At 39.1% G+C, this 13,515-nt stretch overlaps 1 protein-coding gene across 4 annotated transcripts in view; it reads left to right on the top strand.

Moving 5' to 3' along the window:
- The window catches only part of EPHA6 (EPH receptor A6), a 367,313-nt gene that overhangs the window by 323,586 nt on the left and 30,212 nt on the right, over nucleotides 1-13,515 (top strand). For all 4 annotated transcript variants that reach the window (XM_081198943.1, XM_081198944.1, XM_081198945.1 and 1 more), the window contains one exon: nucleotides 4,007-4,216. In XM_081198943.1, the coding sequence (XP_081055069.1) occupies nucleotides 4,007-4,216 (210 nt within the window). The remainder of the gene's footprint in view (nucleotides 1-4,006; nucleotides 4,217-13,515) is intronic.

The following is a 13,515-nucleotide window of genomic DNA, read 5'->3' as shown; positions in this document are numbered from 1 at the left end:
GTTAAAAGTGTCTGAAAATGTTAGCCGGTGCAAAATGCAATGGCTACATTGAAATCTGAAGCCCATTTTTCAGAGCATACTACTGTATTATGATTTTGTTTCATCTGCATTGGCTTCCGGTTCATTTCCAGACTCATTTAAAGTGCTGGTTCTTAACTGCCAAGGCCTCAATGGTTATGGATCAGGAAATCTGCCACTCTCTATGCACAATATCTCAACTGCACCCCCAGAGGCTTGGAAACAGGGCCTTCTGTTGTATTGACAGGTTGTGCAGCTCATTCCCTCTCACTTTAGGCAAGCTTTAGGCAAGACCTTTCTTCTTTAGGAACCTAGGAAAATGCCTTATACTAAGTCAAGCCATTGGTCCATCTAGCTCAGTGCTACCCATACCAACTGAGCTATCACCTTTCCCATAATTTCACTTAATTTTTTAGTGTAAAATGCCTAACTCCCCTGTGGATCAAGCTGTGTTTGGTTCTGCTTCTTTTTTTGTATTTAAATTGATTTTATTAGAAGCCGTATGAATTGTAAGTTTGTTTGCAGCTCAAAAATTATATAAATAACCTTATACGATAGATAAACTTTTATGCAACGTTGCCAGATGGCAGCATTTCACTCCTCATAAGTGCATTCCAATTAATAAATACCCCAAAAGGAATCCAAATGAATCTGTATGATCTATTATTTCACTTGCTTCCTTCTACAAAATTGGTGTTGATTTGTTTGTTTATTGCTGATAGAGATTTTCAGTAATGACAGACAATGATACCCTTCCTAAATTATATCCATGTAGCATTTTTTTAATATCAAAATGTGAAATTTAGTAACTTTTACTTCCTGGAATTCAGCTTTCTACCAGAAAGGACCTGGAGACCCAGTGAGACCTGAATGTGGTCCTGATGCAGGGAGAAAAAATAGAGAAGAGTCACAAGACGTAAATTTACTTGCACACTGGATTAAAGCAGCTGCGTTGACTAAATGAAAACATGCCATTTTTAAAATCCAGCAGCCATTTGAATAGAAGACTGGTTTTATAGTTTTAGCCGATTTTTACCTTTTCTGCATTTTATCTCTTGTACACCACTTGAAGGCCATAGCAGTTAAGCAATATATAAATTGTTTAAACAAACAAAAATAAGAAATAAAAATATTTGCAACATGCCAAGTAATTAATTTGAACTACTTGTTATTGGCATGCCTGAAACTGTAGTTAAGAAGTAAGTAGTAAGATCTGAAGAATTATTATTTGTTCAAGTGAAAGAAAAATGCCTACTGTGTTAAAATTGCTGTTTAAACTGTCTGCACTCCTGAGTCTTCATACTGTGAGTCACTTTAAGTTCCCCTGCCAACCATCTTAAATGGGAAGGAGAAGTGTTTCAGCTGCCGGGTATATTACAGAAAATTCAGAAAGTGTGTTCTCTCTCTTCCTTATTAATCTGTGCATTTGTCCTCCAATAATTTATGTATGAAATATGTTTCTGTTGGTGACAATGTACCTATTACTTAGTTGAATAGCCACCATGGTCTTCAAAATGTGTATTTTAACTTACAGCAAAATCATATGAACCTTTTTTCAGAAGTCTCATTGTGTCCCAATTACTCCATAATAGATGTGTTTAGGATTGCATTAGGAGCCACTTCCCTCATTCCTGACAAAAAAACCTCTTCGTATTTCCATTATGGATTGTTCACATTTTTTCCATAACTTTTGTCGGATTTCTGAAATCACATGGTAAATGTTCCTCTCAGAGCTGTAACTTGCCTTTCAAACAGGATAGAAAAAGGAGACAGAAGGAGAGAGCCCCTAGAGCAGGCATGTGCAAAGTCCGTTTTGGGGGCCTAATCCAGCCTGTCGGTCAGTTTAATCCGGCCCCTGTGGCAGTTTATTTCCAGGGGTAAAATCCTAAAAAAAGGGTCAACTTTGGTCAGCACTTTGGTCGGCCCCCACAGCCCTTCACTTCATCAAATCTGGCCCTCTTTGAAAAAAGTTTGGACACCCCTGCCCTAGAGCAAGGATGGGACATCTATAGTTCTCCAGATGTCATTGGACTCCAGTTCTTATCAGCCCTAGCCAGAATGGTCAATAATCAATGATGATGGGAATTATAGTGCAACGGCTCTTGGAGAGCAACAGGTTCCGCACTACATAATTAGAGTAACAAATTGGTATTGAATATATACCGGTATATAACATACACAAATGATATCAAAGATGAGAATGAAGTGACATAACATCAAAAGCAGGAAAAGTTAATTGATGAAATACACTTCAAATTGTACAGTAACAATCAGGCTTGAATGCTGATTACTAGAAGCACACAAAAATTCAATTTATAAGCATCAAAAAAAGAGGGGCTGATGGGTAACTGGCTTGTAAGAACAAATTTCCAATCAGAATTTCAGCAGTCCATGTAGCATAATCTACAGACTGCTATTTGCTAGAAGAGGCTTCCTCAACCTCAGCCCTCCAAATGTTTTGAGACTACAATTCCCATCATCCCTGACCACTGGTCCTGCTAGCTAGGGATCATGGGAGTTGTAGGCCAAAAAACATCTGGAGGGCCGAGGTTGAGGAAGCCTGTGCTAGAACAACTTCAGTAAAGGTTCTGTAGCTTCCCAATGCTAGCAACCCCAGACTATTTCTTAAAGCATTTTTTGTAATATTATAAAATATAAAATTAACTGCATCTAAAAATTAGAAAATGCAGAGTATTGTGCCTGGCTTACATATATGTACACCTGTTACTTAAATTTTTAAACCAGTAGTTTTAAAAAAAACCCATTGCCATCTGTTGCTGTAATGTGTTAAGTGGCTAGCATAAGATAAGTTTTGCAGGCAAAAGAATATAAACATAATTTTTTTTTACTGATTATCCAATCTTAAAGTCATGATTTTATTTCAAGTACTTTTGAAGGCAATTCTTGAGCCAGGACTTTTCTGTCCAAAAATGGATTAGTAATATGAAGAGCTAATATTTCTTATTTGGGTTATCTTTTCTACATTATTTCCATAGAGACATTCTAAGTAGCTAACCTTGGAGAAGAGTGTATCTATTCTTAGGATTTTTTCCTCTAATTTCCTCAGTATTCATCTTTAATTAAAGATTGTTGTCACAGGATTAGGCAAGAGATAGCTACTAATTTAGCACATAGCATTTTCATTCATGTGTTACCACAATCTTATTTGACAGACATAGTAGTGTAATTTGTAAGAGCTTGTTTATATAACAGATATGTCTATCATTACTTTGGAACTGGTTGCTAGACATTGAGCAGTAAATATTGTGCATTGGTCCATTGTCTGGCTCTAAAAAGACAACTTCACATCAGACAACTGTGAAGGCTTGGGGAATTACAGTGAAATGGTGATGTAAGTCCTTCACGGTTTAGGACCACAGTTCTTGTAAGACTGTCTGTCTCCATATGTACCTACCCAAACATGAATGGAGGGCCTACTGAAGGTACTGCCACCATTTTAGGTGTAGGAAGTAGGTACCAGAGAAAGGGCCATCTCGGTGGTGGCACTCCACTGTGGGAAATGCTACAAATGTGAAAAAAGGTCAAAGACCCAAAAGCCAATGGGGATAATTAAATAAATTACCGTATATACTAGAGTATAAGCCAACCCGAATATAAGCTGAGGCACCTAATTTTACCACAAAAAACTGGGAAAACGTATTGACTTGAGTATAAGCCGGTTCACCACACCACAAACCTGGCGGCAGCGGCGGAGGAAGAACAAGCAGCCCGAAAGAGCTGCTTTTGGGCTGCTCGTTCCGACGACGACAGAGGCAAAGGCGGCAGAGTATAAGCCGGGGGGGGGCGCTTTTTCAGCATAAAAAATGTGCTGAAAAAGTCAGCTTATACTTGAGTATATACGATATATGGGGAGGTGTGCCTGGATTAGCAAATTGTGGTTAGGCATTTGCCAATGTAAACTGAAGAAAGTTGAGTTAAACTTGAAAATGTAAATGTTCTTGGAGCTGACAATCTACCTTCCTTGCAGAAGCATGATGGCCACTTCACAGTTATCCAGCTAGTTGGCATGCTACGTGGAATTGCTTCTGGCATGAAATACCTCTCAGATATGGGCTATGTACATAGAGACTTGGCAGCTCGGAATATTTTGGTCAACAGTAATCTCATGTGTAAAGTCTCTGATTTTGGATTATCGCGGGTATTAGAGGATGACCCTGAAGCAGCTTATACAACAAGTGTAAGTTTCTTTTTTATTTCTAATACAAAAAGACAATTGATGCAAGATTTGTATTTCTCATTTCCTTTTTACAGTAATTCTTAACTTCTGTCTTGATAATGTTTAGATTGGATGCTTCTTGTATTAAGCTATGTTTGTGACTTGTTATCTTTACTGCAAAATGGGATATTTCAAATGCCATTTTCTTTATCACGAAAGTACATCCGAAGAAGGTCCCTACTCCCATCTAGCCAATTTTATTTTGCTCTTTTCATTTTCTAGGGCCGGAGTTCCCCGTAACCTGAATTTATCTGTGATAATTGGAATTTTATTTTTGAACTACATAAACTTACTATCTAGATATTATTATTTCATATCCTAGAGTCACCACAATAACAAAGCAGTGAAACGCTTGTGCTTCCATTATTTAGGCATGATTAGGTTTATTTCAGATATCTTTTAAATTTGGAAATAAGGAATTACCTGAGCACGATGTCGTTCATGCATTAGTTTGGTAATTCAAATTTTCCCTCCGATTCACCTTGATTCTATTTGTTGGAATATTACCTAATAACTTATGTAATGTTGTTCCTTCATTTTTTTATATGAAGGCATGCAGTACTGTAGAAAACTGGTCTAGGTCATGAATGCATCTTAATGGAAACTCACTTTAGCATTCCCAAACACTCTGCAACTAGGTTTATAATCCATACCTATACTGTGTATGAAAATTTCATTTGTTTCGTTAGAACTGTAGTACCAAGAATGGTCATGGTGATATAAGTTTGGGGGAGGGAAACCCCCTAAACCCAAGAAATTAATGCCTGTCAGAATCTATGTAATATTTGGAGTATTAAAGGGAAGATTCCAGGCCACTGGAAAAATACAGGCTAAGCTTCCTTTCTAGGCCAGGGCCTCACCTGGGATAGAGGCATTAACGTGTCAAAAGGTGTTGATGACCAACATCCATGAGGAATCCTTGAGCCTGGGCAGATCCAAGCAGGGGTGTGTGGGGAAAGAGAAGACCAGAACCATCTTGACAGACTGGCTGAAGGGAGGCTGGAGAGATGCCTTGGACTTGAGTGCTGCACTGCTGTGGGGAACAAGCCTCTCTGACTATGCTGTAAGATCTGAACTCCCTCCATATAAATCCAGGTGTAAATAAAATATGTGAATAAATCATATTTTGTAAAGCCACAACAGCCTCCACCTCATCTTGATTCTCTGCGGAAACATGACCCCAGGATGAGTGCCTGGAACCCCACTAGAATCTTGCTACTGCTCAGGTGACGTTGGGGATTGGCGTGTCGCCTTTGTAACAGTATATTCCAAGGTGCTCTGTAACCCTATGTTTTAGATTCTGAAGCCTTGCTCATTTCTATGGGATAAATGCATAACTGAATACAGCAGTATAGGGAATTTACTTGTTCCTTATAGGCATATGGGCTGTGTACTTTTACACAGCTCTCCCAACCTTCAGAGGCTTTTCTATTTAACTGCAATAGAGCACACAGATCTGCATGCCTGTTGTGCACTCAGATCTGATCTGGATTCAGTTGAAATCAATGGGGAACCTTTTAAGGCAATACAGGTATGAAGGGGGCGACATGACTACATGCCTCTTTTCTTTTGGCAAGGCACTTTAAGGCTGCCTGTTCTGGTGCTACCCATGGCTAGTTATTGCAAGGCACTTGTGGTATGATATGCTCAGGGTCTGCCTGCCCTGGGCGTGCAGGGAACAGGAGGTTCCCAGAGAAGGCACTCTCAAGTTTCCAGGCAACGCAAGAGGCACTGCCAAATACATTGTAAAATGTAAGATGGTTTAGAACTGTTCTACCAAAAGGCGCTTTCTAAACAGCAAAAGAACAATATACCAACACTATGAAGACAACTATGTCTACACTGTCCAAAAATAATTGCCTGTGGAAGGCAGCGAATGCATTCTATGCCTGCGTGTGTACACACTTTGTGTTTGGAGAACTCTTACCTGTAAGACACCTCCCCCAAATGCCCAATCAACTAGTGGATTAATAGTCACTCTCATCATCAATCCACACTATTTGTTTTTGAAAACTGCAACCTCTAAATTGCAATATTGGCCATGCAGCAAGTGCTGTGTTTTTAAATGCTTTGCATCAACCACACATTCTTCAAACTCCTTAGAGCCTGTTCAGTTATAATAAATACAAATATCTGCTCACAGAAGAGGTCTAATCACATATAAGCAGTGTAAAATTAGAAAGTAATCATAACTTCTCATTTTAAAAAAAAAAACTGCATAAGATCTCTCAAGCCATAATTTTTGCTTATTACAACCTATGAACTTGTTTTTAATCTAATAAGAGTTCCGGAGCAGGTTAGAAAGTGCTTGATTTAAAGCACTGCCATTAGGGTGTGTGTGTTGTAGCGTGTTTTTTAAAAAGGCTGCTGCATGCCTTTAAAAAGCTACCTGAAAGGCAACTTTTCCCAGCATAGAGATGCAGAAACTGGAAAAACTTCATCTGTTACATTTCCCCCGTCATGCTGTTTCTAAAGCTGTAGGAGCCAATGCAGAATAAAAGATAACAACCATAGAGAAAGCAGATATCTAAGGAAGGAGACGTGATGCAAGATAGCCCAGTTGAGAACTAAGAAAGGAAGGACTTGGATGTAGCCTATCTTTCTAGTCATATTTCCATATACATTGGCTCCATTTGGTGGGTTAACTCCTAATATTTATTGTTTCTTTAGAAACCAGAAAGTGTTTATGGACCTCATATTGAGTTTTATGGAAATAAGAGATAATTCTCTGCCTGATGTCACTGAAGGCAAGACTTGTTTTAGAATATTAAAACAAAAGAGAAAGACTTACAAGCTAGTAACATTTTACCTGTGGCACTTGTGTGTCAGGAATGGATAAGGAAACATCCAAGATAACTGACGAATATGTTTTCCCCCATCAAAACACTGTTAATGTATACTGGAAGTTGCCAGGACAACAGCCACAAACACAGTGACATGTCTATTTTATGAACAGAAAGAAATTCTTATCAATACATAGAGAATATAAGTTCTTGAACCTTTCATGGTTTATCAAAATTCCTGCATTCTAAGAAGTAGATTAATTTCCTCTGTCACAGTGTTTGTTCCATCTACAAAGAAGATGAATAATGGCTGGTTCACATTGTCACCAAACTTGGTGTTCTCTGGTGCAATAATGCAGCAAACATTTCTTTTGCTTTTTTAAAAATTAAATTTGCATACAGTATCTTATCCAAATTATCTATATGTGTTTCCTCCCAAATGCATGACATAGCATGTCATGTCGTGGTAAACACATAGTCTGATTCACGTGATTCTTGAAAAAGTAGAAAAGGATCTGTGAATTGGGAATATAGTTGTAGCCTATTATATGGCATGCAGAATAGAAGTTGCTCATACATACCCACTACTCTGCCATATGTTGATGATTCCCATTAGAACAAGTGCCGAAATTGGCTTTTGGGGGAGCAATCCTGATTTCTCCTATCAGTACTTAACAGCCACTACTGGATCATTGTCAAAGGCTCAGTTGCACTTTCTTGCAAGCTTGTTAATTTAATGTACAATCTACCACATGCTGCATCTAAGTATTCAGAATGACAGTTTTATGTTAACAGGAGATTAACATGTTTACAAATCCATCATTTCAGTGTGCTGTATGTGAGCATTAATGAGATGTTCCCTTTTCTTTTCCAACTAGCCTGATTACCCAGCTAGTCTTTCTATAAAGCCGGGGTGGCTAATATGTGGCCTTCCAGATGTTTCTGAATTACAACTAGTATCAATCCCAGAAGCATGGCTAGCGACCACAGATGATTCAAGTTTTGATCAGCAACATCTGGAAGGCCACAGATTTGACACCCTTGCCATATAGATTCTGTACTGGGTCTTTTCCTGCCGCATTGAAAATGTAATATGCAGTACAATCCTATTCATGTTTACTCTAGTAAGCTTCTTTGAGTTCAGTGGGACTTTTGTTATTTAGTCGTTGAGTCGTGTCTGACTCTTCGTGACCCCATGAACCAGAGCACGAAGTAAGTGGGACTTACTTCCAGGTAAATGTGTATAGAATTGCAGCTGTGATGCAGCAGAATGATCTCCAAGGCTGGGTTTACCTGTCACTAATTTTTATTGTGATGAACTTATAGTAATTTAGAATAATGTTCATTATTAACCTTCCTGTCTAGCATTCTATAAAATTTTGGCTTGAATATATAAATACTAATATAGTCACTGCCAGAACTGCTTTTGCAAGCATCTGCCGCATGTATAGAACACCAAACCAATTAGTCTTTTGCTGTGTATGCACTATGTTGTTGTTGTTTAGTCGTTTAGTCGTGTCTGACTCTTCGTGACCCCATGGACCAGAGCACGCCAGGCACTCCTGTCTTCCACTGCCTCCCGCAGTTTGGTCAGGCTCATGTTTGTAGCTTCGAGAACACTGTCCAACCATCTCGTCCTCTGTCGTCCCCTTCTCCTTGTGCCCTCAATCTTTCCCAACATCAGTGTCTTTTCCAGGGAGTCTTCTCTTCTCATGAGGTGGCCAAAGTATTGGAGCCTCAGCTTCACGATCTGTCCTTCCAGTGAGCACTCAGGGCTGATTTCCTTCAGAATGGAGAGGTTTGATCTTCTTGCAGTCAATGGGACTCTCAAGAGTCTCCTCCAGCACCATAATTCAAAAGCATCAATTCTTCGGCGATCAGCCTTCTTTATGGTCCAGCTCTCACTTCCATACATTACTACTGGGAAAACCATGGCTTTAACTATACAGACCTTTGTTGGCAAGGTGATGTCTCTGCTTTTTAAGACGCTGTCCAGGTTTGCCATCGCCTTTCTCCCAAGGAGCAGGCGTCTTTTAATTTTGTAACTGCTGTCACCATCTGCAGTGATCATGGAGCCCAAGAAAGTAAAATCTCTCACTGCCTCCATTTCTTCCCCTTCTATTTGCCAGGAGGTGATGGGACCAGTGGCCATGATCTTCGTTTTTTTTATGTTGAGCTTCAGACCATATTTTGTGCTCTTCTCTTTCACCCTCATTAAAAGGTTCTTTAATTCCTCTTCACTTTCTGCCATCAAGGTTGTGTCATCTGCATATCTGAGGTTATTGATATTTCTTCCGGCGATCTTAATTCCGGCTTGGGATTCATCCAGCCCAGCCTTTCGCATGATGAATTCTGCATATAAATTAAATAAGCAGGGAGACAATATACAGCCTTGCCGCACTCCTTTCCCAATTTTGAACCAATCAGTTGTTCCATATCCAGTTCTAACTGTAGCTTCTTGTCCCACATAGAGATTTCTCAGCAGACAGATGAGGTGATCAGGCACTCCCATTTCTTTAAGAACTTGCCATAGTTTGCTGTGGTCAACACAGTCAAAGGCTTTTGCATAGTCAATGAAGCAGAAGTAGATGTCTTTCTGGAACTCTCTAGCTTTCTCCATAATCCAGCGCATGTTTGCAATTTGGTCTCTGGTTCCTCTGCCGCTTCAAAATCCAGCTTGCACTTCTGGGAGTTATTGGTCCACATACTGCTTAAGCCTGCCTTGTAGAATTTTAAGCATAACCTTGCTAGCGTGTGAAATGAGTGCAATTGTGCAGTAGTTGGAGCATTCCTTGGCACTGCCCTTTGGGATTGGGATATAGACTGATCTTCTCCAATCCTCTGGCCACTGCTGAGTTTTCCAAATTTTCCACATTATTTTAAAGCACATTATTTCCTTCAAATAATTCTGGGCACTGTAGTTTACCCCTCACAGAGTTACGATTCCCAGAAACCCTTAAATATGAGAATTCTTTGAAAGGAAAAACATGCTTTGGATGTGTTTTAAAATTGTAGTGTGTATGTGTCCTTTGATAGGGTTGCATACTAAAATGACATGCAGAACTTATAGTGTAAACTGATCACCAATATCAAACATCTGCAATCATTTTTCTTATTGCTGTTGACCTTCTTCAAGCTTATGCTTGCCGTTCACACTAAAGTCCCTCCACATATATGTTTGACCAAGTACCTGGATCTACGCAGTTAAGTCCCACGTTAAATAATAAAAATGAGAACACACAGAAAACCATAAAGATTAATAATTTAATTAACCTGGAGATCACCACACCTGTTGTTTTGTATGACTAGTTGTGCTGGAATGCGAATCAGGATGCATGGCAATGGTGAATTGAAGCTGAGGCAATGGGACACATTTACCGGTAGTTTAAATCCTTGATTCCTGATCTAGTAACTGATACCTGCAAACTTTCTTTGGGTCAGGTGATATCTAAAAATAAGCAATGCTGGCACACCAATATTGACGAGGTAGTAAATGCATATGATCAATTAGAAACATAGTAAGCATGCTGGTAACACTGAAAGCAAACTGACCATAGGAATAATTTAAAAAACAAAAACAGCAGCAGAATAATTGTTCCTGCTATTAAGATTTATAGAGCAAAATTAGAATCTTTATTTTATATAGAGCTGAATTATGAGAAATGTATATGCTAATTCATAATGCAGAGTAAGTCAATATTTTAGTGATTATCTTCACAGAGTTCTGTCCCACAGGCCAAGACACATGCAGAGATAATAGAGATTGTCACTAGAGCCCAATAGAGAAAAATAAATAATTGTTTAACAATTACAACTGGCTTACCAAGCAGGTGGGTAAATATAAGTTTCCCAGATACTGATTAATTGACCAAAATCTGAATCACTGAATAAAATTAAACATGGCCTTACGGAGATGTATGACGATGACATGATTTCCACACATAGAAATAAATTAAAAGCTATGGATGTTAGCATACAGATTAATATATTAGTTAACAAACATGATATTACTAGCCTTGCATTTTTATTTTTACTTTTAAATCACTGTGGGATGCTATCTCACAGCTATCTTGAATTTTAAGGTAAGAGAAATAATTACTCCCTCTTTCTGCTGTACCCATATTCCATGATTGAACAAAACACTATCTCTACATTCCATCTGAATCAAGACAGGCTGTTCAGGTGCTGGACCCGTGCCCAGAGGCAGTAATGGAGTAAATCAGGCCAATAAGCTGAGGCTGAATCCTTACAAGATGGAAGCACTATTGGTGGGTGGTTCCTGGGTCTGGGAGTTGATGAGGCAGCCAATTCTGAATGGGGTTGTATTCCTCCTAAAGGAACAGGTTCATAGCCAGGACGTGCTGCTTCAGTCTTTGAAGGCTCAGGTAGCCTCAATGACAAGAAGTACGTATTTCAAGCTGTGGGTAGTTTGCTGGCTAAAGCCTTTCCTACACCAAAATATCCTTATAACAATGCTATACACTCTGGTAACCAGCCATTTAGACCACTGCAATTCACTCTCAAGTAGGGCTGCCAGTGAAGGTGGTGGTTGTTTTTGTTTGTTACTACATTAAGTATTCTTGTGTTTTTATCTTGTAAACCTGTAAAGGGCAGGATAGAAATTTAATAAATAATAAAACTAATATGATCCAGAGGTTGTAGCTTGTGCAGAATGCAGCTTCCTAGTTACTTGTTGACAGAGCTAAGAGTGTGATAAACCACTCCTGGGAGAAGTGGATCAGCTGGCTTCTTTGCTGCCAGGCTGAGTCGTGGTGCAGAAAGCCCTACACAGCTTGGGTCCCTGGTACCTGAAGGAGTGCCTCTCCCAGTATCAGCTGGTCCATACCCTGACATTTGTCAGGGAGGCCATGCTGATAGTTCCGTCTGTAACCACTGTGCATTCTGTAGTGGCATGTTGTAGGGCCTTCTCAATGATGACTATGGAACTTGACCATGGAACTCCCTCTGGTCAAATACGGTATATATTTGCCCCTCTTGTTGATGTCCTTTTGACATCAGTTGAAAACGTCTCTTTTTATTTTGGCATGTTGAGGTTGGAGGAAATAGTTGCTCTTTCTGCTCCTGTGAATTTTTTATTTCTATTGTTTTGTGAGTGTTTAATATTGTTGCATGCTACCCCAATCTCTGAGCAGTGAGAGGATACAAGGGTTCATGGTGCTTGCCCAGGGTTCAGCTTCCTTGGAATGAAGGTCAGTGTAGACTGTGGTGTCTTTAGGATATATGGTTTTATTTACAAATATATATAACCTGAACACAAGACGGAGGTGCTCACATTAACACCCCAACAAAACTTGCTGCTCTATTAATCACAATTTAGGATCCCACACAGATCAAGCATGTTTCTATGTCCAGCTTCCAGCTTGCTTTCTGCCTAGCTCTCTGTTGAATTGTGGCCAACAGGTTTAGATCTATTTGTTTCAGACAAATATTCCACAGATATAACCGATTTGACTTTGTAGATACTGAAACAAAGTGTGTACTAGTCTCAGCAGGAAACCTGTGTGGGCTAAAAAATTTTTTGCTCTGAACTTTGTCTTTCTGGTATCTTGGAATGGATGACATTCATTGCCTTTGACTGCCCCTCTGTGGCTGCACTGGAATTGTATTATAATACATAACAACTGTTAGCTGTCGTCTAACATTGTCTTTGCCTCTTTTGAAAAATGCATAATTTACATCTTGCTGTGTAAATTAGGTTTTGTATACAAGTAGAGGGTTGTGGAGTTTTTTATATAAAAGCAGTGATCATCAGGAAATACAATAGTGTTCAACAATTAGCCATAATTGTCTGATATTGTGCTATGTGGTGCTTTAGCTTTTTAAAGAATTTCTGACAAACTTGCACTTTTCAAAATAATCATTTTCTTTTTCTTTTTTGTAAACTTATTCCTTATATATTTGATGGGCTGATTGGCTATTGTATTGGAAGTCATCTGATTTATATATTTCACTTTAAGTATTCTCTGGACACAATTATATTGCTGAATTTAGTCAGAACTGAGGGCAAAATCAGGGAGTTAGTCAACCAGCCCAATCATTTGCCCAAAATAGCTTTCTTTGCTTGATTGCCTTAAATGAATACCTTTATTTCAATACAGATCAATAAATGAGTGAGCCTAGGAACTTTAAAAACCCTGTACTGACCTAACCCTTAAGTTCATTTGTTAATAGAATTCACTTTGAAATGAATGCACTTGAAAATGAGGCAGGGGGAAAGGATACTACTTTTCCAACTAATTAGAGCCTGAAGGACTTGTCAAGGACTCAGCTTTGTTTTCTAATATGTATGTGAATTTCATGGATTGGCTCTTGTTTCTTATACAGTGGTACTTCGGGTTAAGTACTTAATTAGTTCTGGAGGTCCGGTCTTAACCTGAAACTGTTCTTAACCTGAAGCACCACTTTAGATAATGGGGCCTCCTGCTGCCGCTGCACCGCTGCTGCATGATTTCTATT

This window comes from Podarcis bocagei, assembly GCF_964188305.1.
Source record: "Podarcis bocagei genome assembly, chromosome: 6".
NCBI lineage: Eukaryota > Metazoa > Chordata > Lepidosauria > Squamata > Lacertidae > Podarcis > Podarcis bocagei.
Note: the sequence above shows the minus strand (reverse complement) of the source record. Positions and strands in the feature narration are given on the sequence as shown.